This window comes from Harpia harpyja, chromosome 1, assembly GCF_026419915.1.
Source record: "Harpia harpyja isolate bHarHar1 chromosome 1, bHarHar1 primary haplotype, whole genome shotgun sequence".
Classification (NCBI taxonomy): Eukaryota; Metazoa; Chordata; class Aves; order Accipitriformes; family Accipitridae; genus Harpia; species Harpia harpyja.
The window spans coordinates 108,948,536-108,975,679 of NC_068940.1; the positions used below are offsets into that span (position 1 = coordinate 108,948,536).

A 27,144-nucleotide genomic window follows, 5' to 3' on the forward strand; every position below is an offset into this window, starting at 1 on the left:
GAATGGCCCCAGTGCCGGGGGAGGCAGCCAGTGCCCCACGGCTCACCCAGCGGACCGGGGAGAGGGGGGATCTGCTACCACCTGCCCCGGGCTTCACAAGCCAGCCCCCGGCCCCCTGCGGGAAGCCCAAGCTCCCCCCCCCAGCCCCTGGGCTTCCCGGCACCCCTGGGGCACGTGTGGGCATTGGGGTGGGAAGTCCCCAAGGGGAAGCACCGGCGCAGCCCGTCCCCTCTGCGGCACAACCCGGGCTGCAGCTGCACCGTGGGGGCTGGCACCTGCAGGCCCACTCCTTTCTCACAGCCCCCCAGGCAGGGAGGGGTGTCCCTGGGGTGGGGGGGACCCTGGGACGGTGCATTCCCAGCACCGGGGCTGGGAATCGCTGCAGCGAGGGGTGGCTCTGCGGGGTGGGAGGGGGCAAGAAGTCGCAGCCCCCTGGGGCTGCCGGGGTGAGCCTGCGGCACATGGTGCATCCACACTCCCGGGGCCACAGCGAGGGTCGGATCCGGGGACGGCTGAGGGACAGCCTCTGCTCCCGGAGGAGGCAGGGAGATGGTTTGCAGTCACTCGGGCACAGACGTGTCGGCGGGAAGTGGCACTTCCAGGCCTGGTGCGGAAGCCGCCGGCGCCGGAGGCTGCCGATAGGCCTCTCCGGGAACCCATGTGCCGGCTGCGGATATGCCTGGCTGCAGCGGCTCCCGGAGAGGCCCATCGGCAGCCTCCAGCACCATCGGCCCCCAGACACGCTCGGGGTCCCGGCGCCATGGGCAGCAGGCAGAGGGCCGGAGCCAGGCACCCCCCCTGCACCCGCAGCCATCGCTGCACCCAAATTCCCTTGGAAACTCAGGGTGTTACGGGACCTGCAGCAACCCCTGCAGCCGGGGACAGGGCTGTGCTGTCCCTGGGCGGCATGTCCGTGTCCCTGCACGGCCTCGCACCGGTGGGGTCTGAGGGGACGTCCCGGTCACGCTGCCAGCCCGGAACGGCACGGGACCACAAGGCATCCGATGGGCACCTCCTTTACTGCCAGGGGGGTCAGTGGGGAACAGAGGGAGGGTAAACACAGAAAATCCCACATCAGCAGGACGAACGCAACAGACCCTGCGGTACAGGAAAGCCCAAAAGCTCCCAGGGCCCCGCGGATGCCCCGGGTACACAGCATGGCCCGGATTTCGCCAGCAGCACGGTCGCTGCCTGCAGCCCTGCCTGCAGCCCTGCTTGCCCAGGGCACCCTGCCAGCGTGTGGGGGCAGGCAGGGGCAGCTGCCAAACACTCCGGTGGGAGATGCGGCACCTTGGGGGGGCCAACTGGGATGATATGGCTGGGCTGGGGTAAGGCAAACCCCGGAGCAGCACCGTCTCTCGTCCCCCATCCCAAGCAGCACCGACAGCTTGGTACAATCCCCCAGCCAGGGATGGAGGCCACTGGGGACAGCCCCCCTGCCCCCCCGCTTTGGGTATCTCTTGGGTTGGGAGCAGATCTGACGGAGCACGGGGACCTCCCCTGTGCCAGCAGCAGCCCCCGCCGCCGGGAAGTGCGAGAGGGACGCAGCAAGGTGCTGCTCCCAGGAAGGAGCTGCAGGATCCATCCCGCACCCTCCATCCCTCCTACTCTACGCAAGGCCACCGAGGCTCTGGCGCGCGCCGACCTCCCACCTACAGCACCGTGCCGGGCGCGTAGCCGGCGCACGCTGGCAGCGTGCCCTGGGCGGCCTCGGCCACGATGGCCATCCGCAGGGTGCTCTCCGTCTCCAGCAGCCGCTCCCAGTGGTAGACCAGCCCGCGGAGCTGGCACCACTTCATGGCTACAGACAGCCCGGCCAGTGCCTCGGCAGCTGTGACGGGGCTCCCAGTCTCTGGCTCACCCTCCTCCTCCTCCTCTTCCTCCTCCTCCCTGCCCACAGCCCCTGTGTCCCACTGGCCCCGCTGCACCAGTGAGCAATCCTCGCCCGCCGCATCGCCCACGGCTGGCTCCGCCGCATCCATGCCGACGAAGGCCACGAAGTCCCGCTCGCTGATGAAGGGTGGCCGCGGCACGTCCGCCAGTGGCGGCAGGTCGGCCTCCCACCGCTCCAGCGGCACCAGGTGGAAGCCGGCTTTCCGGAAGCAGCTCCGCACCGTGGCCGGCTGCACCAATCTCCAGGCCTTGTGCAGGAGGTAGATAGCATCCAGCAGCGTCACCCGGCCGGCGATCTCGGCCACTCGTCCCGCCCGGGCCAGTGCCGGGTCCTGCACCGCCCTGGCCAGCACCAGCGCCCGGTAGTGGCCCTTCAGGTTGGGGATGACGCCCACGTCCATGGGCTGGGTGATGCTGGAGGCGTCGGGGGGGAAGAAAACCAGTCTGATGTTGCGCAGCTTGGCCCTCAGCTCGGGGGGGTGGGCGCTGCTGCGACCCACGAAAAGCACGACCCTGCGGCGGTGGCGGCGAAGCTCCTGGTCCCACCGCAGGATCCACTCCTGGAAGATGCGCGCCGTCACCCACGCGTTGGCCGAGCTGGCGTAGGTGACCGGCAGCGCGCGCGGGTCCTTGGGCAGGCAGCGCGGCCGCCAGCTCCTGCCCACCACCAGCAAGCGCCGCTTCTCCGTGCCGGTGTGGTTGGCGCAGCAGAGGACGGAGACGCGGTCCCTGGCTTTCTTGCCGCCCAGCCCCCGGAGGTCCCCGGGGGCCTGTGCCCGCTCCGGGTAGTCGCGGTACAGCAGCCCCGTCTCCTCTGCGCTGAAGATGTCCTGGGCACGGTAGCCGGCCAGGAGGGCGGGCAGCACCTCGCTCACCCAGCTCTGGGCGCCGCCGATGTCCACGTCCACCTTCTCGCCCTGGTGCCGCTTGAAGACGATGTTGTGGCGGGTCTTCCATCGGCACAGCCAGCCGTCGGTGGCCTCAAAGTCCCGGCCCGAGCTCAGGGCCAGCTCCTGCGCCTTGGCCTTCAGGATGGGCCCCGAGAGGCGCTCGCCGCGGGCCAGCGCCTGCTGGAACCAGGTGAAGAGCGCGTCCTCCACCTCTCCCCCTTTGCCCTCCCGCTTGCGCTTGCGCAGCGGGTTGGCGTTGGTGTGCCAGTCGGCCAGGATCTGCTCGCGGCGCCGGCCGATCCTGCCCGCCTGGCTCTTGGAGATGCCGAAGAGCTTGGCCACGCTGGAGAGGGAGGCAGAGGGTGACTCCAGCGCCTGCAGCAGCTTCACCCGGTCGGCCAGGGAGAGCTCCTTCCTCTTGCAGGTGGCGGCAGCGGCGGCGCAGCCGGAGAGCCGGCGCCTGCGGGAGCCGGCTGCAAGAGACATCCCGGGTCGGTCTCTGCGGCAGGCGCAGAGCCTCGCCGTCCTCGACCCCAGACCCCCTCCGAGACCCCCAGCTCCGGGCCCCCTGCAAAGACCCCTGCAAGGACCTTTCTGCTCCCAGCCCCCCCGGGAGGGGGGTGAATACCACTGTCCCCGTTTGCAAATGGGGAAACTGAGGCACGCAGGCAGCTGGAGAAAGGCAGAGGCAGCTCCCTGTGCTGCAGGCAGGAGCCCCCAGCCCCTCCGACACAGTGAGGAGAGCCACAGCACCGGCCCCCTGCCCCGCCGGACCCCCACGCTGTGAGGGCTGGGGCTGGCAACTGGCTCTGCCAGCAGTGGGGCCTGGCACAACACCCCGGCAGCGCTCCTCCGGGCAGGACTCAGCCTCCCGCGCCGAGATGTGCGTGGAAACATGGGGAAGGGGCCAAGGAGGTGGGCCGGGGGCTCACGGGCAGAGTTGGGCCTGCAGTGCTAGATGCAGAGGCGAAGGGTCAGGAAAGTGGTCAGGGCTCGGGGCAGCCGAGCGTCGCTCCCAGAACAGACCATTTCCCCGACAAGCTGTGGGGCTTGCCCCTGGTCTGCTCTTGGGCACAGCCGTGGAGCTGCTGACACCTCTGCCCAAGCCGGGCACGGCTCTGCGCGAGACCCCCAGCGCCGTGGGGTGACCTCCCTTCCACACCGGAGCTGCCGGGGTGGCACGCATCCCCCTCGCTGGCCAAGGACAAGGTCAGCTCCTACCCCTCCTCTCTCCCTCGGGAGCTGCTCGGAGCCAAGGTGCCGCGGCTGCGTCCCTGCTCCGCTGTGCCCGCTCCGGCTTCACGCTACCTTGACCCTGACCCACCAGCTCGCCACGCTCCTGTCCTGGCCACAGACCTGCTGGGTCCACACCCGGGCGGGCAGCGGGGGCCGGCGTGCCACTCACCTGTGCCGGGGGCTTGCGGGCTCCCTCCCATGGGGGCAGCTGGGGGGTCCCCCAGATGTGGCTCTTCCCCTCGCTCCAGCTTCTGGATGACCTCCGGCTTGGGGCCAGCCAAGCCTGCTCCGGGAAGAGAGGGGCAGCTCCGCGCAGGCAGGTGCTGCGGAGACCCTGGCACCGCGGCCATACCGCTCCGACGTCCCCAGTGGGAGTGGGGGGGTCCCCTCCACCCCACGGCCCCCGACACAGCAGCCAGACTCCCCTGCAGCCCCCACGGGCGGCCGCACCGCTTGCACCAACCTTTCCCCCCGGCACTCTCCTGCTCGGGCACTTTGGGGAGACCCTGGGGTGCCTCATGCTTGGCACGGGGGGAGCTGCCCCGGGGCAGGGGAGAGCCGTGGGGCAGCCCCTGCGGGACCCAGCCCCCCTCCTCGCTCCCCTGAGACACCCCTCTGCCACGTCCCTGCCACACCTCGTGTCCCCCCCCCGGCCACCGCCACCACCCCTGCTCCATCCCCACCGGCCTCTGGCTCCTTCCCGCAATCCCGGCTCCAGGAGGGGCTGTTTAACAGCAGCCCCCCAAATGGGCCCAGAAGCAGAGGCGGGGGGGTCAGAGGGTGGCTGGATGTGGGGCACACAACATCCCCCCAGCGCCGGGATGGGTCCCTGGGGTGGGATGGGGGTGGGGGGAGCAGGGTGGGATGGGGATGGGGTGGGACAGGACGGGGGGGGGACTCTCACCCAGGGATGCGATCAGCTGGTAGTTCTCCATCATCATCTCCTTGTAGAGCCCCTTCTGCCAGCCCGCCAGCCCCCCCCACTCCTCCGCCGAGAAGTGGACGGCCACGTCCTCGAAGGTCACCGGCTCCTGGAAAACAGCCTGCGCCAGCCCGGCTCGGCCCGCCCGCCCCGGACACCGGGCAGGGGGGGCTGCGGGGCCGGGGGGGGACACACACACACACACACACACACGGCCGGGGGTGGCCGGGGGAGCCGGCGGCGGACAAAGGGAGGGCGCGGAGCCGCGTCCCCGCCGAGCGGGGGCTCACACAAAGGGCCGGGCCCGACCCCGGCCCCGCTCCCCGGCAGCTCCCCCCGCCCCAGCCCCGGCCCCGGCCCCCCCCGGCCCCGGCCCGGTCCTCCCCGGCCCCGCTCCCGTGTGCCCCCCCCCCCGGCCCGGCCGTACCTGCGGCGCGGTGCCCGCAGCCATCTTCCGCCGGAGCCGCCGCCCGGCGCGGGGGGGAGGCGCCGTCCGGGAGCGGGGGGGGGGCGCAGCCGGGCACCGGGAGCGGTGCTGGGGGCCGGGGGTGCTGGGGGGGTACTGGGGGTGCGTGAGGTGTCGGGGTGCTGGGGGTGCGCAGGAGGGTCAGTGCCGTGGGGTGCCGGGGTCCCGCGGGGGAGGGGGTGTGGGGGGGGGGTGTTACCGGGGTGCCAGGGCCGCCCGGTGGTGGGGTGACGGCAGCCCCGGGGGGGCATCCCCACCCGCGGCCGGCCGGCAGCCGCAGTCCCGGTGGGTGCCGGGGAAGGGGCACCCCGGGGCCCCGTCCTGGCTCAGCCCCAGCCTGCTGCCCTCATCCTCCCCGCCAACCCCCCCCCCCAGCACCCCCAGCCCTGGCAGCCATGTGCGTCCCACAACGAGGGGGGGACCTCCCGCCGATCAGGGGTCCCACTCCTCCACCGGCCCCGGCCAGCTCTGGTGCCCAGCGGTGCCACGCACAGCACAGTCCCGATACCCCAAAGCCCTGACCCCTCCCAGGGGTCCCACAGACCCCCCCTGCCCTGGCACAAGGCCCCCCCTTACCACTCACCCCTTGCAGAGAGGCGACCCCCCAGGCAGGGCCACGCTGCCCCTGCGCCCGAGCACAGTCCCAGCCCGGCTGGGATGGGGCGAGCCGTGGGTTGGCAGCACCGTACCCCGCTCCCGGGGGGCTGCGCCTCGAGGGTGAGCCGAGACCCAGGAGAGGGACCAAGGCCCAGGTGGGACTGTGCCAGAGCTCCGGGTGGGCTCAGCAGAGAACCGTCCCCTACAGCCCCCCCCAGGCCAGGGCACGGGGCAGGTTTACCCGCACAGAGACCCAGGAAGGGCCACACACATTCCCCCTGCGCCCCTGAGAGCTGTTTGCCGCTTCCCTTCCCATTTTTACCAGCAACTCTGCAATGGGCAGAAGCAGGCAGCAAGGGGAGAACGGCGCCCACCGCACCCCAGCACCTCGGCTCAGGCAGAGACGTCGGGCAGGCTCCTGGTGTCCCCTGTCCCCTCCCGGGGGACCGGGCTCGGGCAGCCCCAGGACCCGCAGCAGCCCGGGACCGGGGTGCAGAGCTGGGGCACAGCAGGGCAGACAGGGACGTACGTGCCTTTCCCTGCAGCCAAGGGAACAGCCCCGAGGAGGGACGCTGCCGTTCGGGCTGGCATCACGCAGGAAAATAAATCATCTGCATATAGGTCGAACATCTAAAAATGTTGACTGGGAGGTACTCAGAGCCCTAATGAGAGGGAAATTAATGAGCCCAGCAGCTCATTAATTGGGGAAGCAAGGAGAGCTGTGCAGAAGGCGAAAAACCTGCAACACTTGCACAAAGGAGCGGGGAGCAGAAACGTGCAAACGCCCCGGGCAGCCGAGAGCGAGGCACAGGGCTCCAGACTTCAGGCAGAATTTGTGAGGAACTTGTGTCTTGAGAGGCTTTTACACAGAGTTTTGTCTCTCCAGAGCAGGAGCAGGTGGGGGAAAGCAGCAAAGGGGCTCGGGAGGTGGGAGCCCCGGGGGGACGCAGGCACTGCGGGAGACCCCGGGCACCCACAGTGCGGGGAGGGGGGGCCCCGCGCCTCCGCCACGCGTCCCGCAGGGTGACAGACCCACCGGCTGCAGGGACACATGGCAGAGCCTGGGGAGTCTCCGGCCACCCCGCAGGAGGGGCAGGAGCCGGCCCGGCTTTCCCCCGGCACTCGCTGGGCTCCAGCCAGCCGACGAGGGCAAACCACAGCAGTAACTGGCACAGGCAGGACAAACGCAAAGGATCCTCTCTTGCCGCAGGCCGGGAAGGAACGAGCTTCCCAGAGGTCTTGCAGGTGGAAACATGGACAAATATAAATAACTCTGGGAGGAAAACTGCTGAGAAACCCTGCAAACCCCTGGGTTTCTGTGTGGCAGGTTTGACCAGGACGGAGCGGGCTGTGGTCCCTCCCGTCAGGTGCCTGGCACATAGCCGAGATAACGGCGTGCAGGGACCACTAATGAAACAGCACCTAAAACTGCGCTGCTAGCAGATGCACTGTCCTCGCAATTACTCACCCTGCACGATCCCCCGTCCCGATGTTCCAGGCGCTAAATTAAACTAATCCCTGAAATCATAAATTTAAGGTTGGTGGAAAAATATAATTGAACCTGCCAGGTCGCCTGTGGCATGGGGACAGCAGGAGCCCTTCCCTGTGCCGGCCTCGGGGCTGGCACTGGTGTCCCGGGAGCATGCCGGGCAGCCGGCCCTGGTCCCCAGGAGGGAGAACCGGCCGGGCTCAGCCTCTGCCCCCCATCACAAACCTGTCCCTCCTTCACCTGGAGCCACGGGCATCTCCCGGCTGCGGGGGGGCCAGGGCTGCTGCAGAGCTCGTAGCTGCGAGACCTGCGCTGGCAGCCTGGGATGAAGGGGTTTTTTTCCCAGAGAGCTGCAGATGGATGTGGAGGATCCTGGTGCCCAGGGCCTGGCGGGCAGAGCCTGGCAGGGCTGGGTGCTGCCGAGCTGCAGGCACACTGGCAGGGAGCCGGCAGCACTCCTCCGGGCACCGGGACCGCCGCAAAATCCCCAGGGTGGAGAGAAGCCAGAGAGGAGCCCAGCAGATGGGGAAGCCGTGAACACCCCCGTGCCGAGGAGATCACCTCCCCTTGGCGCAGCGCGGGAGGTGCCGAGTGAAGGATTTTCCTGGCACAGGGAGCCAAGAGCTGCTCTCCGCACTGCGACCCGCAGACCTGCTGGCGCAGGGCACAGGGACACGTCCTGGGCTGGGAACCACTGCCCCGGTGCATCCCGCATCCCTTTCTCTCCCCGATCCCATGTGAGGCTGCGGGGGCCAGCACAGACCTCTTGCTGATGCTCCCGGCAGTCCAGGCTACCTTCTCAGGGTGGGGGGAAGGATGTGGCCCCCCCGTGTCACATCCCACTATCCCTCTGCCCTCCCCTGCCCGCGGTGGCGGGGGGTTGCTGTGGGCGCAGGGCACGCACGGGGAGAGATGGGGCTGCGCGTGCGGGAGCTGTGACGCTGCCAGAAACGCTGAAAACACAGAAAAGGCTTTTTCCTTTCTTTTTTCTGCAAAAGAGAATGGAAATTTCGCAGGCAGCTGAAACACCCCTGCAAGAGGCCAAACTTCTGCTGCCGTCATTACGCGTGAGAAATCCCCACCCCTGTGCACCCACCCAGCAGCTGTGGGCGGCCAGTGAAGCAGCCGTGCCGTGCCGTGCCGTGCCGTGCCATGCAGTACCACACTGTGCCGTGCCATGCTGTGCCAGGGAGCACAGGCACACGCTGACGCACTGGGGCAGAAACGGCGAGCTTTGATTAAAGCGGTGCTGGCTCCGGGCCTGGGGGAAGGTCAAGAGCCGAGTCTGCAGATCTGGCATTAAAATACAAAATAAAGGAGCAGGTGAGGAGGAGCGCAGGGCGAGGAGGGCTCACGCCGGGCGTGGGAGCGTGGCGGTGTGGCTGGCACAGCCCCATCCCTGGGGAGGCAAAGCCCGGCTGCCCCTGTGCTGGCAGCAGGCTGGGAACGTGGCCGTGGGAGAGGTGGGTTGGCACTCCTGCCCCTGGAGCGCTTCGGGAGCTAAGGGGCACGGAGCCGCTGCCATCCTCCCCAGTTTTCCCAGTATTTTCTTCCCAGCAAGGCCCTTCCCCAGCTTCCCACCCGGGGAAGAAACTCCCCCCTGCACCCCGGCCACCCTGCTCACCTCCAGCGCTTGCATCTCCTCCTGGCACAGCCGCTGCTCGGCAGGGGCAGCCGGGCTGGGGGTGGCACCGCACCCCCCGGTGCTGGAATCCCCCGCAGGACATGGGGCACGGCCACCACCACGGCCACCGCCGCTGCGACTGTGCTGGCCACGTTGAGGAGCAGGGCCAGCAGGACCCACGGGACATGGTGAGGGGACACCGCGCCAGGCAGGCTCCCTTCCCAGACTTCCCTCTGCACCGCTGCGGCCCCCAGCCCCACGCGGGGTGAACCGCAGACCCCTCTCCTCCTTTACCCTCAGAAGAAGGGAGTTGCCCCAGGCTCCGCGCTGCACGTTGCGGGTCACCGAGTCACCGGTCCCCCAGGAAAGCCCCCGGTGCCGCTCGCATCCACCCAGCAGCCGCAGCCGTGCTTCGCGCTCAGGACACAGAAGTCTCCGGAGGTGACAAACTGTGTGAGGAAAGCCAGCCTGGGGACAAAGCCAGCCTGGGGACAAAAGCCCAGCATGGCCCAGTCCGTACGGACCAGCCCCACAGCCATCCCCAGTATGGTCCAGTATAGCCCAGTCTGTACGGACCAGCCCCACAGCCCTCCCCAGCATGGCCCGGTCCACGCTGCAGCCGCCACCAGGACCTCGCGGCAGTGACCAGGTAGGACAGCGAGGACTGCTGGCCGACGCTGACGTTGATGACGGTCGTGCCCGTGCCCGTGGTGCACACCTCCACACCGTCGACCCACACCGCACCCGGTCTGGAGCCGAGGGATTGGCGCCGGGTGGGCACTGGCCACGGCAGCGCCTGCCCGGCCACAGAGCCGGCTCCCGGGCAAGGCTGGGGTCACCCCCCCATGGCGGGAGGCTCAGCATCTCCCCCAGCACCAGCCCCCTCGCTCCGACCGTGCCTGGGCTGCACAACCTGGGACCCACCAGAGCTGGAGCAACCGCAGCCCGAGGAGGCAACGCCGAGAGAGCTGAAGCTGCCTGTGCCCAGAGCACCGTCCACCCATCGTGGTGGCTGCAGACCCCCCCCAAACCCTGGAAGAGATGAGGACCCTTGCCCAGGGCTGATCCCTCCACAGCGGCACAGGGACCCTCCGTGCCGGCCCCTGCCGGGTCCATCCACCCACCGGCTCCCAGGGTGGCCAGGGCCCCTCTCACCCGGCTCCTCCTGCCACGGCGAGTCCCACAGGGTCTGGGGGGGGTCGGCAGCCCCACAAGCGATGTGCCTCGGCACGCTCCTCCCCACGGGCACCGTGCCCGTGCTGCTGCAGAGCCCTGTCCTGCGATGCCCGGTGCCAGGCGCTGCCAACACTTGGCACCGGCTGCCTCTGCCGCGGGCTCCTGGGCATGGCCACATCGGAGGGGGTCTGGGCACAGCCCCCAACCCACGGTGCCCAGGACCCCCTGGACTCCCAGGGTGACAGGGCTGGACACGCTGACCAGGGCATGGACAGACAGACAGGTGGGGGGGCCCTCGGTCAGGGCCCACCGCAGACGAGCCCCTGTCCTGTGCTGCTGGAGCAGAGGAGCATCTGCCGAGGCCAGAGGACCAAGCCCACCACAAAAGCAAGCCAGCGCTGGACGAAGGGACCCCCCGGGAGACGGCCCCGCAGAGCATGGCAGTCCCACCAGGCACAGGCAGCCAGGGGAGGGCACTGGGTGGGCAGCACCGGCTGGAGCGGGGACCCCACCAGGCACAGACCCCCAATGTCCCCCCTGAAACCTCCTCACCCCCAGACGGGTGCTTAGAGAGACCCGGGAGACAGGCAGCCCCTTCCAGAGACACCTGGAGGAGATGCCCTGTGACAACCGGAGGTACCCCCGCCATCATCCTGTAGCCACGCACAGCGTGTGGCCCCGTGGGGGTCCAGAGCCCCCGTCGATCATCGAACGGTGGGGCGCTGGTTATAACAGCCGTGCTCGCGTGGGATGGCAGCACGCCGCACCACCGCCACGTACCGAACCGCTCCAGCTCCCCTCCTCCCTGGGGGGGGGGCTGTGGTCCATATGCTGCCCTACTTCACACCAGCCCCCCCGCGCTCCGCTCCCGGGGGAACGGGAGCTTCCCGAGGGCTGACAGATGTGCTACAGCCTGGAAACCCTCTTCCTCCCACCGTGACCTGCACCACCCATGCTGACCTCCATGCTTCTCCACGCAGGCATCCCGAAGGCATGAATTGAGGAATTTTATTTTTCTCAGTTTCTAGTACACAGGTCAGGCTGCTTCAGCACGCTCAGGGTACGAGGAATTTAAGACCCAGTAGCCAGAAGCATTTCATCAAGCATAAAGAGACATACTGCAAACATTCACACTCATATGATCTCATCGAGAAGGAGCAAACCCCCCTCGGTTTTGCAGGCAGCCTCATGCCTCCCCATCTGCCCGTGACCCCCTGCTCCAGAGCTGTTAGGCAGGGCGAGAACGCTTCAGGAGGAACTGGGGCAGTCGGATCAGGAGAAGCCGGCGCTCAGCACCGCAGCGGCACGGCAGGAGCGTTTCCAGGCCAGCGCTCGGGGGGGGGGCCGCTGGGGATTTATGCCAGTTATTACACAGAAACTTCCCCTCTCGCCGGTTTCTGTGCCACCTCCAAACGTGACACACGCCGCGGCCCCAGGTGGCTTTTTTGGGATGCCCTAGTTGTGCCGCCATACCGCAACGTGCCGGGTGTACACGTGGTTCGCGCCGCCGGTAACCAGGCCAAGAGCCGGTCACACGCAGAGGGGCCGGGGAGCACGGGACCGTGAAGGGGGTGCTCACTTGGACACGAACGCTCGTTCGTGCTTTATGACTCAAAAAATCATGAAAAGTCCAAAACGCACTTTCTTCTTTCTTTGCCATTCAGAGTGAATTCATGAGGCTGGGAGATATTTTCCCAATTATATTTCTGGAATGAGCCCAGAGCTGGAAGGGTCAGGGGAATTTAAGACACTGAAGAGTGTCCATCATCCTCTTAATACCCTTAAAGACACAGATTTCTGGGCCCACGCTTCCTTAATGCTAAAAATTACAGCAATTACTTCACTGTGAATAAAGTATTGAAGGAAGAGGAGAGGCTGGACACGGCTTGCCCAAAGGCATAACGTGGTACGCGTGGAGCGAGTGGCCTCTAGACAGCCATTCTGCAGAGCGGTTGTCACCCAGAAGGACCTGCAGGCTCTTCCAGGTGATGGGGTTGCGGTCTGGAAAGGACATTTCCTCCAATTTTCTAATAAGCTGAAAAAATCAGACCGTCACCAGGGTGGTGCCTGCAGTGGTGCCAGCTGGAAGGAGAAATCTGTCTCCGGGAGGTCAGTGGGACGGAGCAGGTAAAGCTGCCGAGCTCAGGGAGGAGCCGGAGCTGCTCTGCTCTGTCAGACGCTGAGGTAGGCTCGCCTCCACCACAGGACGGACCAGGGCGACGGCAGCAGAGGCCTGCCTCGGAAAGGAGATGCTCATGTTTACTCTGAGACAGCAGACGATGCACAGACCCTCTCTGGCGCGCGACCCTTGTGTCTGCACGTCGGTTCGCATCCTCAGGGCTCTCGCGGATCCCGCATCTCCCCCAGGCAGCTGCAACAAGCAGAGGCGTGCACCTCCGTTCCTATAGCAGCTGCAGTACAAAGCAACCGCCATTACACAAAAACTAACCAGATCGGTCAAATAAGCCCAAAGGGGATCAAAGATGGAGAGTGACGTTGCGGTCGGTTATGCAGTTCCCCAGTTCCATCGCAGTCAGTTACACACTTCCCCAGTTCCATCGTTGGCTTTCCCCAGCACCACCCCTCCTGTTTGCTGGGGACACCGCACAGCCCTCTGTCACCAGACCCAGACAGGGAGGGGAGCTGCCCCGAGGGCCAGCAGACGCAGGGGAGGCCTTCCCCCCGCCAGCTTCCAGCTTTCCCTAAGAAAACCCAGTTACCAGGGCAGCTGGTGCCCAGGGATGCTGGAAGCACCAACACTGTTTCTCTGTAGAACACAACCTCATCCCAGGAACAGTATCCACTAGGACTTCCCAGTATAAGAGTCTCCCGATCTGGGGGGGAAAAAACCCCAAACAACAACAGTCTTCACGATCAGCCCAAAATTTTTCATGACAAATTGCGCCCCGTTTGTATTATTTTGGCATTGCCAGGGTTAATCATAGAATCCTGGAATGGTTTGGGTTGGAAGGCACCTTAAGGATCATATCGTTCCAACCCCCCTGCCATGGGCAGGGACATCTTTCACTATATCAGGTTGCTCAAAGCCCCATCCAGCCTGGCCTTGAACACTTCCAGGGAGAGGCCATCCACAACTTCTCTGGGCAACCTGTTCCAGTGCCTCGCCACCCTCACAGTGAAGAACTTCTTCCTTACATCAGATCTAAATCTACCCTCCTTCAGTTTAAAACTGTGTTGTGGTTTAACCCCAGTCAGCAACTAAGCACCACACAGCCACTCACTCACTTCCCCCCCACCCAGTGGGATGGGGAGAGAATCGGGGAAAAAAAAGTAAAACTCGTGGGTTGAGATAAGAACAGTTTAACAGAATGGAAAGGAAGGAAATAATAATGATAATAATAACAATACTAAAATGACAATAAAAATAATAAAAGAATTGGAATATACAAAACAAGTGATGCACAATTGCTTACCACTCGCCGACTGATGTCCAGTTAGTCCCTGCATGGCGATCCCCCCCACAGCCCAACTCCCCCCAATTTATATACTGGGCATGACGTCACATGGTATGGAATACCCCTTTGGCCAGTTTGGGTCAGCTGCCCTGGCTGCGTCCCCTCCCAACTCCTTGTGCCCCTCCAGCCTTCTTGCTGGCTGGGCATGAGAAGCTGAAAAATCCTTGACTTAGTATAAACACTACTTAGCGACAACTGAAAACATCAGAGTGTTATCAACATTCTTCTCATACTGAACCCAAAACAGCACTATACCAGCTACTCCCTCCCAATCTTATAAGCCCCCTTGAAGTACTGGAAGGCCACTACAAGCTCTCCCCAGAGCCTTCTCTTCTCCAGGCTGAACCACCTCAACTCTCCCAGCCTGCCCTCATCAGGGAGGTGCTCCAGCCCTCTGATCATATTCGTGGCCTCCTCTGGACCAGAGCCCTCGCAAAATCTCCTCCTCCCTGTGCTCCCACCACAGTGCACACAGCAGGGAGGCAGCACCTCCATCACCGTGACAGGGGACAACGCTCCGTGGGACTGGCTACAGCAGTATAGAAGACATACGGGATGGCAAAGCCTGCGGTACCCAGTCCCTCTTCTCGAGACAGAGAAAATCACGTCTCTCACAGGGATATGATCCTTGTGCCCGCTTCACGTGGGGTACCAGAGAAGAAAAAGAGGAGGACAGTGTCACAATCAGCAACAAAAATAGATCAATTGAATGAAAAACAGCTCAGTTGTTTCAAAACTGTCGGGTATTTTTGGCCAAAGATCACACTTCCCCGCCTCCCACACTGGCGAGATCTCAATTAGCCTTTGTGTAATTAGTTTTCCCCAGAAGATCAGATTTCATTATGTGAATACCAATAAGGGAGTACAGGGCACATCTTGGAGGGATGCCACAGAGCATGAGACCCACGTGCTCGCACGGATAAGCCACCTCCTCCCGCTCGGGAGCGCGCTGGAGATGATGCGGGCTCACCGCTGCACCACGGTGCCCGCTCGGTGTCAGCGTGCGCTGCGAGGCAGAGCTGGGACCCTCCGTTGGACTGGCAAAGGATGCCTCACAGGCAAGATCGTGATGCATCAGCCAAGTGCTGATGTTGCAAGGACACCTTGTCAGATGGAAGGGCCTGTGCAAAAGCAGAAAGGCTCGCTCTGGAGACTGCAAAGTCTGGAGGAAAAAATCCCCACACTTGGACAGCTGGAAAGAAGTAGGTCTTGACTATTCAGTCACACTCAGAGAAGACCCTAAAAAGGCACAGAAGGCACAGCAACAAAAACCCCTCAGTGAGCCAGATAAACTCACAGCAGCCAGAGGGTTATGAAGGTTCAATCTCCATCTCATTTGCATACAAAGAAATTTCCCTCTGAAATTCTTGATGGAGTTTCTCCAGCTGCAAACGCTACTTTACCAAAACAGCGTGGATAAAGCTAAGGGAAGGCTCAGTTGAACTTGAAGACAGACCAGAGTGGTGCCTGGCAGTGTCCCCTGGGAACCGCAGAGCACCCTTTTGCTCTCAGAGATAACCAGCTACACTCAGTCGATAAAACAATCTGGTCATCACAGATGACATGGACTCCATTAGTGACAAACTACAGAAGTGAGACAGCACCACCAGGTTTCGTCAGTACAGCCCGCAGGATGGTCTGTCAGTGGGAAGGAGCTGCGGCACGAATCCAGCATACGGAACCGAGGTGGACATCCGCAATAGCTGCAGACAGGGACAGCGGTGGGCCCGAGGCAGTCTGGAGCACACAGGTTCTCTCCAGAAGCTACCGAGAAGCAACCAGGAGGCTCTGCAGGTCCTTTTTGCACCTGAAGGAGAGAGAGAGAAGGGGCAGGTTGAGCAGTGTCCGTACTCAAGTGTTGAGTGGGACTGATCCTGCAGCAGGGACAATGGTCTGTGCTGTAAAATGGAGGAGCTGCGGATGCAAACTGACATGCTACAGCCTGGGGCAGCCAAAGGGCGAAAGCTGCGCTTGCGGGAAGAGGAAGGTTGGGCTTTTAAAACCGCTTATCCCGTTTTCTCCAGCAGCCAGGGCGCTGCTCAGCTCGGGTGATTTAGTAGCTGCCCCTCCCAAAGCAGCCCTCTATGCCTTAAAAGGAAACATCCCTTTGGTGAAACACTGAACCCAGGCCCCAAAAAGAAGCATAAAGTCATAAAAGGCCTGAGTAATGGAAGATTTTCTCTTAAAAGAAAGAAACAGCTGGCAGAAGAGATGAGGGAGTTTACAGGGCCATTGCGCATTTTGTTATTCTTTTGATTACAAGGTTTTTGACTGCAGTTATGGAACAGGCGGAAAAAAAACTGCATCTGGTGTGAAGGCACCAGCTGGAGCAACTCAAACCCTCCTCCAAAGGGGGAGAGCTGAGAACCGCAGCAACCACGCTGCACCATGAGCAGAGGGATCGGCTCCAAAGGATGGCGTTAAAGGAGACGGTAAAGCTCAGCTTCACGCCTCCGTGCTTTGAAAGCACCTGATGTACACAGCAAGGTGATGAAGGCAAAGGACAATCAACCTGGTTTCATGCCGAGCATGAGCGAAGTGCCGCCTCTTGGGTCTAGAGAGGATCAGTTTAAAGGGATGGTTTAGGAACAAGAGACGTTTGGTAAGACAGGACAAATAACCTCATTTCTGTTGCTTGGCGGGTACAAGGTTTCCAGGAGGCCGCTTTAGTTTTGGAGGGGGGTGACAGCAAACAATTTTTTCTCATAAACAAGAAACAGGTCTTCCGCTAAGAAATACAATGGCAAAAGGTCTCACAAGAAACACAGCAGAGTTGTGGAAACACGTTTGAAACTTTCCAGACATGTCCAATCCTTGTGTTTGCTTTTCACAAGGTGCACCACAATCCAGCCCCTTTGCAACTAAAATCTTCAAAACACATTTTTCCCCTCTGGCCTGCTCCGACGGCAGTCCTCACCACGATAGTGAAAGGAATGCAGGACGACAGCTCAAGGCCACAGAAGTATCACAGAGGTTTATTTTGAAATGCCACGTCTGATAAACCCCTCTGCTCTGGGAGGTGGCCGTTCGGATGGGACCTGCCCACTGCTGGGCACAGGCAGGCACGCTGCCAGCCAGCGGTCACCAGCCGATGGCACCCGCCTCCGACTCACCGGCGAGAGGCCCCAGGGGCAGCTGGCTGACATGAAGCCGGTCTCCAGAGATATCCACAAGCGTTTTCTTTGCAGGGAGCTCTCCCACAAGGGAAGAGGGTGGCATGCATCTTCACAGGAAGCCACACAGCACATTTCTTCTTTGGTTTATCACTTTGTCAGAGCCCCTGTGCACGGCCACGCTTAAGGCAGCTGGCAAAACCCTGAGGAAATGTACAACTGCTCCCTGCCTCATCTTAATGGGCGAGCAGCAGTCAGGATGTGCCCATGAGACAGGCCAAAGGCATAAAAAATGAGAGGAGGTCAAAAACCAACACAGATGTCAGGAGTCACCTGAGGCAGAGGGACAACAAGAGAGAACATCCCTGCACCGTCCATTTCACTCCACGCTCACCCAATTCTTCCACAGAGCAAGCACTCCTGGGCCCCTTCTCCCAAAAGGGATCATCTGGAACAGCTTCCACGCGAGGAACAGCTTCCACGCAAGGAACAGCAGGCTGAGAGGCTTCAGCTGCGGGGAAGAAGTTGTCAGGAAGGTGAAGGAGCTCTGCTAAGTCACAAGTGGCTGGAGAGGGCGGAGGAAGATCGCCTGCCTGTTCACTGCCTCTCCAGCACAGGAAGAGGGGCCACCAGGTGAAGCAAGCAGGACCTTATTTCAAAACTCAGGGTCGAGAGCAATGTGTTCAGAGGCGAGAACCTCACTGCAGGCTAATAATGACGCAGAAGCGAGTATCTGTGAGTAAGTCTCCAGCCTCCTCCTTTAAAAGGATGGCCTTTCAGAGGCTGCAGAACTGCTGCCACCTCCTCCAGAGAACCAGGTTATCCCAAAGGCCAGGTCTATCTCAGGCTCCAGCACAGGGAGGATCTCTCCAATTCTTGCCACCACCAGACCACACATCCCCTACGAACATGAAGCTTTTGAGATTGGCACCTTAAAAAATAGAATGAGAGATGTCTGCCTGGTTCACCCTCCCTGTTGTGATAACGGCATCACCGTGCTCTTCAGGAACAGAAATAACACAGCTTGGCACGTGCAACAGTGATGAATCCTCTCCTCCTTTCCCTGCTGGGACACACTGTAACACGGCACGGAAAAGCTCCTGCAGGTGAGCGTCTGGAGAGCATGCCTACGCCCGCCATGCCCCGAAGGTGAGGGCGAGCTCCTGAGGGACAGCGTAGGAGCACGACGGGGGGGCTCAGACACTCTTCCTACAGCCCCGCTGCTGACCCAGGAGATGCTGAAGACGCAGACTACCCCATCGTGTGTCTGCTCGTACTACTTTTGTGCGGAGGCTCTGAACAGTTAATTAGCTGTGCTGTAAAATACGATTTGCTGCTCTGTGCAACCTCCCCTGCAGCCCATTTCTGGGCAGAGCAGCATAAAACCTGCAGGACCCTCCCGCCGCAGCAGACTGTCTAACCTCCACAGGCTTGAGCAGCTCCGCTTAACTATTGGGTTTATCTGGCCACCTCAGCCATTTCCTTGGTACTCGCTTTCCTATCGCCTCTCCTGTGGCAGAAGCGGGCTCATCAACGCCACAAACTCTGCCCCAGTTGTTGCCCGGCAAGAGGAAGCATCGGCCTTCACTCTCCCACAGCCATTTATCACCTGCGCCACACTCTGCATGTGGCTGATAACTTAATCTGCTACGAAACATAAACACCCGCTCAGAAGTTTTGTTTCAAAGGTTCCTTTGATTCCAGACATCCTTGTGTGGTTTCCTTTTATAGAAACAGAGGAATTTTTCTTTTAAAACTCGAACAGTTTTCCAAATCCTCAGTGAGCCCGAGTCTATAACCCAGCAGCTGGTGCGTACAGCTCTGCAGGAGCTGTGACAGTAAACACTCCTGTACTCCGGGAGCACATCAGGGTCACACAAGGGATCACTGTCTCGGCATCTCAGATTTTAAAATGCCGCTAAAGCACTCTACGACCACAGCTTTGACTCGGTATTACCAATAAAATGGCAAATACGATGCTTTTAACAGCCAAGCGGGTTTAGGGAGAGCTTCTGTCGCTGCCAAGATGCGCTTCAAACTCCCACTGGGGAACTGTCACGTACGCACTGAGTCAGCTTGCCGCCCTGCATCCACTCCTGGTGAAACTGTTCTGCTTCTGAAAGGCCCTTGTGCCCTCCTGTGTCACCTGCGATGGCACCTGGCCTGCCCGCCACGTCCATGTTGTCTTCTGGGGCTCTTGCTTTTGAAGATGAGCTCTTACTCCCCCAAAACCACGAGCTTCGCTAGGCTCGCACTACGTTTTCTTGAGAGACACCCCTGACCTTCCTCAAGGCTGTGGCTATGGCGATCCTACAAAGGGCCCCACGAAACTGCCCTGTATAACGTGATAACGGTGCTAACGCGGAGGGAGGACAGCGCACGTCCTCCGGGACTCTTCCCGCACAACCACTGGGCCACACGCACGGGCAGATTTGAAACGGCTCCTTCCAAGGCTTCGTCCAGGGGGCGAGGAGACTCCCGGTTCTAACTTCTAGCAACTTAACCCGCGCCTGGCTCCTCCGACCGCCATCACACCCCTCCCCGCTACTTCAAGCCGCCCCCACCCCTCTCTCTGCCCTCAGCGGGGTCTCCGGACCCTGCGAACGCTCCCGAGGCTGCCGGGCCGTACCGGCCGGGCCCTCAGCACCCCTCCCGCAGGCTGGCGGGGCTGCCAGCAGGCCGGCCTCGCCCGCCCGGCACAGACCCTGCTGCGCCTCGCCCGCCCGGCAGGGCCCGGCCGTCTCCCCGCAGGGGCCCGGGCCGGCGGTGCCGCTACTTGGCCGGGCTCCAGCCCGAGGAAGGGGAGCGCCCCGGCGGGGCCGGCCGGAGAAGGGCCCGGGAGGGGGAGAGGGGCGGCCGGGCCGGGGCTTAAGGCAGCCCCCGGCGCCGCGGGGCGGTCCTCCCGGCTAGGCCGCGTTGCCATAGCGACAGCGGCCGCTCTAGCCGACCATAGAGCGGCGGCCCTCGCGACGCCTGCGCGCCCCGCCTCCCTCCGAGGGGCGGGGCGGGGTCGCTATGGTGATGGAGGCGCGGGGGGCGTGGCCTCCGGGGAGGGGCGGGGCGTGGGAGGGCGGGGCTAAGGGAGGCGTTGCCATGGGGAACCGCGCGGGACGGAGGGGGGTGGGAGGTGGCGCGGGGAGGCGTTGCCGTGGGGACGGGGGGGGGCGGGACGCGTTGCCGTGGGGACGGGGCGTGGGAGGAACAAGCCGGGGCATCGCCGTGGGGTTGTGCCCCCCCCCCTCACCCCCGCCCCAGGCCTTGGGGAGACCCCCGGCCCCCCCAGGCACCCCCTCCCGCTGGGAGACCTCCCCGTCCAGCGCCCAGAGGGACAGTCACGGGTGGGGGGGGGGGCCCACCCTGGGGACATGGCGGCTGCCAGCTGCCCCCCCCCCCCAACCGCCCCGAGCAGAGGTGGGCAAAGGGGGCAAACGGACCCCAGCCTGGCCGGTGGTGGTGGGGCAGCGGGGCCTGCGGGTCCGCGGTGAGGGGGGGCCAAAGCCGCGCAGCACGGCCGTGGCTCCGGCTGCCCTCCCCCGGCTCGTCCCCCGTCTCCCTTCGGCAGAGAGAAAGGGCCGGGGGGGGGAAGAGGAACCCAACTCCTGCGCCTTCGCTCCCCACAGGCAGGCGAATCACCCCAAAGCCGAGGGGTTTGCCGGAGCCGCGTGTTTGTGCCGTGCTCGGAGCTCGGTCCTGCCCACGGCACCCATCGCCCCCGGAGAAGCAGCCGGGCTCGGGGAGGGCAGGACGGGTGGCACACGGTGCGGCAGCAGAGCATGCGGCGGGCACGTGGTGGGCCCGGCGGTCTGGCAGCCCCGGCGGTGCCGGCCAACCGGCCTTTCTCCATGACGGATTATCTCGACGTGACAGCTTTCCCTGCTGAGCCGTGGGTCTTTAGGGCAGTAATCCTGGCACAGCCACCGGCTTTCCCTGCCGGCATAAAGCCCCACGGCAGCTCGTGTGCCGAACCGAACCGCTGCCTTCTCTGGTGCTCCCGCCGCACTCTCCACAGGTGGGGGCTGCAGGCGTCCGGCCGAATCCCCCACGGCTCTTCCCAGCTCAGAGTCTGCTCCAGGATGGATCCCCCCGCTGCGAGCATTCCTGCAGGGACTAGCAGGACCCTGGGATGGACGCGGCCACCAACAGCCCCGTGGGGACCATCCCGGGGAGCGGGTGCTCCGTGCCGGCACCAAAGCGTGTCCCGGTGGGATCCGACTCCGCCGAGCATCCCCGGACGTGCCCCGGGAGGGTGGAAATCTCCATGGGGAAGGTGGCAGGGAAGGGACGGGCAGTCGATGGCAGCCAGCGGCCCCATCGCTCCGGGAGGTCACAAAAGCGCCCGAGCCGGGGCGTCAGCGCCGAAATCGCCCGGCGGCAGCAGGTGCTGGGGGAACGTTTTTGCTTATTGAAGGCAGCGCCCAACCGCCGCTGCCTTGAGCAAACCTAAATACGGGCCGGCAAGGGACGGTTTGCATCCCGGGGTTTGTAGCCGTAGAACAGGAAATATCTCCAACGCCCAAATATTTAGTTTTGCAGGGCGCGGGGTCGGAAACAGCGGCATTCCTGGGGGAATGGCGGGCGTGGAGGTTCCTCGGGGCAGAGCTCACCCCTCCCCAGCCCCGGCCTTCGCCTCGTCCCACCCCCACGGCCCCACCGGGGTTTGGGTTGGGGGGGGGGGGACACACACACGCACAGTCCAGGTTTCCAGGGTCTCCCACAGCACCCGATCCCAGCTCCGGGGATCTGTACTGGGGCACTGGGATGGGGCGGGGGGGTGGGTCTGGCTGACCCACATCCCACGCAGGACAGAGACTTGATGATCCACAGAGGGGAGGCACCCGGGGGGGGGGCTTCTGTGCTTTTTGGGCCGGGGGGGGCTGCGGGGCGGGGGAGCACCTCCGGAGCTCCCCCGCCCCCCCCCGGCCCCTCTGCGCGGCCACGGTCTCGCGTGGGTTTGTCCCGCCCGTTATCTCGCCTCGTCCCTGGAGTTTGATCGCAGCGAGGCCATAAAAAGCGGAAACCCCCGGTGCGGGGGGGGGGGGGGTAACGACCGGGCGGCCACGGGGACGGAGCTTGCGTGGCCCCGGGTGTTCATTAACCCGCGGGGGGGGGGACAACGGGAGCGGGGGGGACCGGGCGTGCCCCGAGGTTTTTTTGGCGGGGGGGGGGGGTGTGCTGTCACGGTGCGTGGGTTGCACGCCCACCCGGTCCCGGGGAAGGGGGGGGTGTTTGCTCTGGGGGTCTCTTCCAGCCCCCCCCCCCCCCGCGTGGGGCCCCTCCCCGGCCCCCCCCGCGTGGGCGTGTCGGGCGGGAGCGCGGCGGCGAGCGGCGGCGGGAGCGCGGAGGTGCGGGACGGCGGAGGGGGGGGGGTCGCATCCCCGGGGGGGGGGGGAGACCCTTTGGGGAAGGGAGGGGGGGGCGGAGCGGGGGGACGGGCCCCGCCGGCAGCAGCCTTGACCCCGGGCGGGCTCGGACAGGGGCTGGCCCCGGGGGGGGGAACGGAGGAAGGGGGGGGGTCAGCGCTCCCGGGGCGGCGGGGCCGGGGCAGAGAGCGGGCAGCCGCCGCGCAGGCAGGTTTCCAGAGCGTGGGCAGGTGAGTGGGGGGCGGAGGGTGATGGGGGGGGGGGGGGGCTGAGGGCCGGCGGCAGCTGCCTGCAAGGTGCGGGGAGGGGTGGGGGGGGTGGGTTGCTTTTTGGGGAGCCGGGACACCGGGGGTCCCGGCCCGTCCGCCCCGGTGGGGTGCTCGGCTCCGGGTCGGAACCCGGCAGCCGCGGCGTGCGGGTGCTTTGGGGTGTCAGGGCAGCCCCGGGGCAACACGGGGGGGCTCCGGGGGCGGCCGGCCGGGCTCCCAGCCCCGCAGCGGGACCCTCTGCGTGGCGCGGGGGCACCGTCCGGGTTTTGGTCCTGTGCCCCCGTCCCGCCGGCAGGAGCGGAGAGCCGCCGTCCGTCCCCGCACAGCGCGGGCCCCCTCCCTGCCCTACAAGGCCCCCAGCCTGGTGAGCCAGCATCCCCCCCCCAGGCTGGGCTGGGTCAGAGGGGGCCGCACAGCCCCCACGGCATGTGCCCGACGCCTCTAGCACCCCGCAGCCCTCCGGCAGAGCCCCCCAGGCTGGGCTGGCGGCAGGGACCCCTCAGCTGGGAGGACTGTGCCGGTGGCCGGACCCCCAGCACCCCGATGGTGGGGAGCAACCATGGGGCCGGTGCTCAGCACCCGACAGGGTTCACGCTCCGCTGGCGCGGGACAGCTGGCACGGCACGGCATGGCGTGGCACGGCACGGCATGGTGCGCTGCCTGCCTCGCTGGCGCCGCATCGCAGGGCGGGACGGGATGGCACGTGCCGTTGTCATCCCACGGTGCCTGTGCCACGTTTTGCCAGCGCTGTTGGTGATTGCCGCGAGGAAGGGCCGGGGCTGCCGGCGCAGCGCGGGGTGAGAGGTCTGCACCGAAGGCTGCGGCAGAAAGGGGGGATCGGCTGTTCCCCATCCCCGGGGACAGCGTCGGTCACGGCCGGCTGCAGGCAGGGACGCGGCCGAGGGGCCGACCCGCTCCCTCTGCCCCCAGGTCCCCCAAGGATGTGGCTGCTCCGGCTCGCCTGGGCGCTGGCCGTGCTGGGCATCGCAGCCGGCTCCGGCCCCAGCCCCAACCCCACCGCACCACCCCCGGACCAGGCCTCCATCTTCGCCGACTTGACTCCGGCGGAGCTGCGGGCCGTGCGGACCTTCCTGATGAGCCGCCCGGAGCTGGGGCTGTCCCCGAGCCGCGGGGGTCCCCTGGCCAAGAACACCCTCTTCCTGGTGGAGCTGCTGCCCCCCAAAAAGCGGCTGGCCCTGCGCTACCTGGACCAGGGCGGCCCCCGGCCCCAGCGCCAGGCTCGGGCCGTCGTCTTCTTCGGGGCGCAGGCGGAGCCCAACGTCACCGAATTCGCCGTGGGACCCCTGCCCCGGCCCAGCTCCTACCGGCCGCTGCGCTTCAAGGGGGGCCGCGCCGTCCCCTTCGCCGCCCGGCCCATGACCCTGCTGGAGTACGAGCTGCTGCACCGCACGCTGGCGGAGGCGATGGAGCCGCTCTACCGGCTGCTGCGCGACTCCACCGGCTTCTGGTACCACAACTGCTCCCGGCACTGCCTGACCTTCTCGGACATCGCGCCGCGGGGGCTGGCGTCCGGCGAGCGCCGCAGCTGGCTGATTCTGCAGCGCTTCGTGGAGGGCTTCTTCCTGCACCCGGTGGGGCTGGAGGTGCTGGTGGACCACCGGGACCCCGACCCGCGGCGCTGGGCGGTGCAGCGGCTCTGGTACAACGGGCAGTACTTCTCCAGCCCGCAGGAGCTGGCCGAGCGCTACGAGCGGGGGACGCTGGCGGTGGCCCGCCTGGCCGAGCCCCCGTTCCAGCAGCTCTTCTCCAGCTATGAACCCCGCGGGCGCTTCGCCACCGGCACCCCCACCGAGGTGCACGGGGCCAAGGTGTGCGAGCCCCAGGGCCGGCGGGTACCGGCTGCGGGGCAACCGGCTGGAGTACGGGGGCTGGAGCCTGGCTTTCCGCCTGCGCTCCTCCGCCGGCCTCCAGCTCTTCGACCTGCGCTTCAACGGGGAGCGCCTGGCCTACGAGGTGAGCGTGCAGGAGGCCATCGCCTTCTACGGGGGCCACACGCCGGCCGCCATGCAGACCAAGTACATGGACGCCGGCTGGGGCATGGGCTCCGTCACCTACGAGCTGGCCCGCGGCATCGACTGCCCCGACACGGCCACCTACCTGGACGCCCACCACTTCTACGACGCCGACGGGCCGGTGCGCTTCTCCCACGCCATCTGCATCTTCGAGCTGCCCACCGGCGTCCCGCTCCGCCGCCACTTCGACAGCGACTTCCAGGGGGGGTTCCACTTCTACGCCGGCCTGGAGGGGCAGGCGCTGGTCCTGCGCACCACCTCCACCGTCTACAACTACGACTACATCTGGGACTTCCTCCTCTACCCCAACGGCGTGATGGAGGCCAAGGTCCACGCCACCGGCTTCATCCACGCCACCTTCTACACGCCGCAGGGCCGGCGCTACGGCAGCCGCGTCCACAGCCACGTCCTGGGCAACCTCCACACCCACCTGGTGCACTACAAGGTGGACCTGGACATCGCAGGTGCGGCCCCCCGCCGCCCCCCGGCCGGCCCCTCTGGCTCCGGGGAGGGTGCTGGGAGGTGGCACCGGACCCCACATGGAGTTCCAGGGGCTCGGGAGCCTCGTCCCCAGGGCACCGTTGCCGCCCGGACCCTCTGAAGATGACACCCCCCCCACACACACACCCAGGGTGGCGTTGCTGGGGGGTCCCAGCCCCGTGCCCCGGGCAAAGGGCCGCCGGGCGGGCTGCCGTCTGTGGGCTGCCGGTGCGCCCCGGGCTCCGCTGCCGCTCACGGCCTCTCTGCTTGCAGGCACCGGCAACAGCTTCGAGACGATGGACGTGCGCTTTGAGAACATCTCCAACCCCTGGAGCCCGGGCGCCCGCGTGGTGCAGCCCTGGCTGCACCGGCAGCCCCGCCGCAGCGAGCGCCAGGCCGCCTTCCCCTTCGGCAAGGCGCTGCCGCGCTACCTGCTCTTCTACAACCCGCACCGGCGCAACCGCTGGGGCCACCCGCGCAGCTACCGCATCCAGCACAGCTCCCACGCCGGGCGGGTGCTGCCGCGCGGCTGGCAGGAGGAGAACGGCATCTCCTGGGGCAGGTGGGGTGGGGGGTCCCTGCAGCACCAGAACATGGCTCCTGCCGGTCCCGGTGGGCTCCGGCACGGCCAGCCCCGCTGACTGTGTGCCGAGCCCCGAGCGTTGCCCGGCCGCCGTGGTCACGGCCCGGGGACCTTCCCCGGCGGCACCTCGTGCCCTCGGCTCCCTGTCCCCACCCCGGCAGCCCCTCTGCAGGCTGAGCCGGTCACGGTCACGGCCACCGCCATCCCTGGCTGCCGGGTGACCCCCAGAGAGACCCCCCCGTTCCTTCCGTGGCACCGGGAGCAGGCGGTGGCATCTGCCCAAGGGGCACCGAGGTCCCAGATGTGAGCACCCCGGCTGAGGGGGACCCCGGCCCCCCCCAGCCTGGTACAGCAAGGATGCAGCCGGTGGCCTCACCGGTGCAGACTGCCACGCCGAGCCCCCCCCCCCCCCGAGCTGGGGAGCCGTCCAGGACCCCTCGCTGCGTGGCTGGGCAGCATGTGGCACAGCTGGGGGAGCCCGGGCAGGGGTGGGAGATGGGTCCTCCCCCCGCCCCGGCACCCACACAACGTGGGTCTGCTCCTTGCCCCCGGCAACGGGCCTGATCCTGCCCCTGTCCCTCGCAGGTATCACCTGGCCGTGACGCGGCACCACGAGAACGAGCCCACCAGCAGCAGCATCTACGCCCAGAACGACCCCTGGGAGCCCCTGGTCAGCTTCGAGGGCTTCCTCCGCAACAACGAGACCATCGAGGACCAGGTGACAGCTCGGCGTCACGGGGCGGCGGGGACGGAGCCGGGCAGGGGGGGCTGCCAGGAGCCGCCGGCGCTCGTGGCGGGGTCCGCCGCGCCGCGTGCCCCACTGACGGCCGCGGTCCCCTCCGCGCAGGACCTGGTGGCCTGGGTGACCGTCGGCTTCCTGCACGTGCCGCACGCCGAGGACATCCCCAACACGGCCACCCCCGGCAACGCCGTCGGCTTCTTCCTGCGCCCCTTCAACTTCTTCGACGAGGACCCCTCGGTGGCCTCGCGCAGCCCCGTCATCGTCCGGCCGCTGGACCCCCCCACCTTCTCCCAGCTGGAGATCCAGCGCTGGACGCCCGCCAGCCCCGGCCCCTGCGTCGCCCCGGGGCCCTTCACCTACAACGGCACCTACCGGCAGGAGTGACCTGCCCCGGGGCCGGCGGGGACGCCGGGCACCCTGTGCCGGGGAGGACAGGGGTGGCCGTGGGGACGCCGAGGCGTGGGCCGTGCCGTGCCGCGTCCCAGGCTCAGTAAAGACAATGCCACCTCCTCCAGCCCCGTCTCTGCCTGGGCCGTGGGGCAGCCCTGGCACCGCCACGGGCACCGGAGCCGGCACGGACACGGGGAGCGCCCTGCCCTGCCGATCGGCTGTTGCAATATTTAATTATGCCACCGTTCAAGGTTGCTCCCCCCCCCACCCTGCACCCTTCCCCTGGCCTTTGCACCCCTCTGGGGCTGCGGCCCACGTGGGATGGGTGCTGGCGTCGCCCCCCCCACGCCCCACGGGAGGGTGCCCCCGTCCCTTCCCTCCCGTGGGGTCTCGTCCCCCTCCCCA

At 65.7% G+C, this 27,144-nt stretch overlaps 3 protein-coding genes and 1 long non-coding RNA gene across 6 annotated transcripts; 1 reads left to right on the top strand and 3 right to left on the bottom strand.

Moving 5' to 3' along the window:
* Positions 1–1,000: 1,000 nt before the first annotated feature.
* Positions 1,001–5,449, bottom strand: LOC128151785 (tigger transposable element-derived protein 4-like). Of its 3 annotated transcripts, none has more exons than XM_052809452.1 (4): positions 5,369–5,449; positions 4,924–5,062; positions 4,189–4,302; positions 1,001–3,256 (listed from the first exon to the last, which is right to left on the bottom strand). In XM_052809452.1, the coding sequence occupies exons 1-4, from the start codon at positions 5,390–5,392 to the stop codon at positions 1,653–1,655; spliced, it is 1,881 nt and encodes a 626-aa protein (XP_052665412.1). In that variant the 5' UTR covers positions 5,393–5,449; the 3' UTR covers positions 1,001–1,652. The 3 variants fall into 3 exon arrangements, with proteins under 3 accessions (XP_052665412.1, XP_052665421.1, XP_052665404.1); XM_052809461.1 differs by having other exon boundaries at positions 4,924–5,050; positions 5,369–5,406; XM_052809444.1 differs by lacking the exons at positions 4,924–5,062; positions 5,369–5,449 and having other exon boundaries at positions 4,189–4,860.
* Positions 5,450–5,983: 534 nt separating this feature from the next.
* On the bottom strand, positions 5,984–8,451 carry LOC128151992 (uncharacterized). The gene is made up of 3 exons (XR_008238511.1): positions 8,257–8,451; positions 7,719–8,144; positions 5,984–7,522 (listed from the first exon to the last, which is right to left on the bottom strand). It is a non-coding gene; the product is annotated as an uncharacterized LOC128151992 (long non-coding RNA).
* Positions 8,452–8,530: 79 nt separating this feature from the next.
* LOC128151939 (uncharacterized) lies at positions 8,531–10,181 on the bottom strand. Its single transcript, XM_052809807.1, has 2 exons — positions 9,118–10,181; positions 8,531–8,786 (listed from the first exon to the last, which is right to left on the bottom strand). Exons 1-2 carry the CDS (start codon positions 9,979–9,981, stop codon positions 8,766–8,768), a joined length of 885 nt encoding a protein of 294 aa, XP_052665767.1. The 5' UTR covers positions 9,982–10,181; the 3' UTR covers positions 8,531–8,765.
* Positions 10,182–22,173: 11,992 nt separating this feature from the next.
* AOC1 (amine oxidase copper containing 1) lies at positions 22,174–26,863 on the top strand. Its single transcript, XM_052809430.1, is given in 6 exon segments — positions 22,174–22,224; positions 23,442–24,330; positions 24,332–25,008; positions 25,298–25,586; positions 26,193–26,325; positions 26,455–26,863. Coding segments are annotated over 5 exon segments (2,256 nt in total). The 5' UTR covers positions 22,174–22,224; positions 23,442–23,452; the 3' UTR covers positions 26,734–26,863.
* The last annotated feature ends 281 nt before the right edge of the window (positions 26,864–27,144 follow it).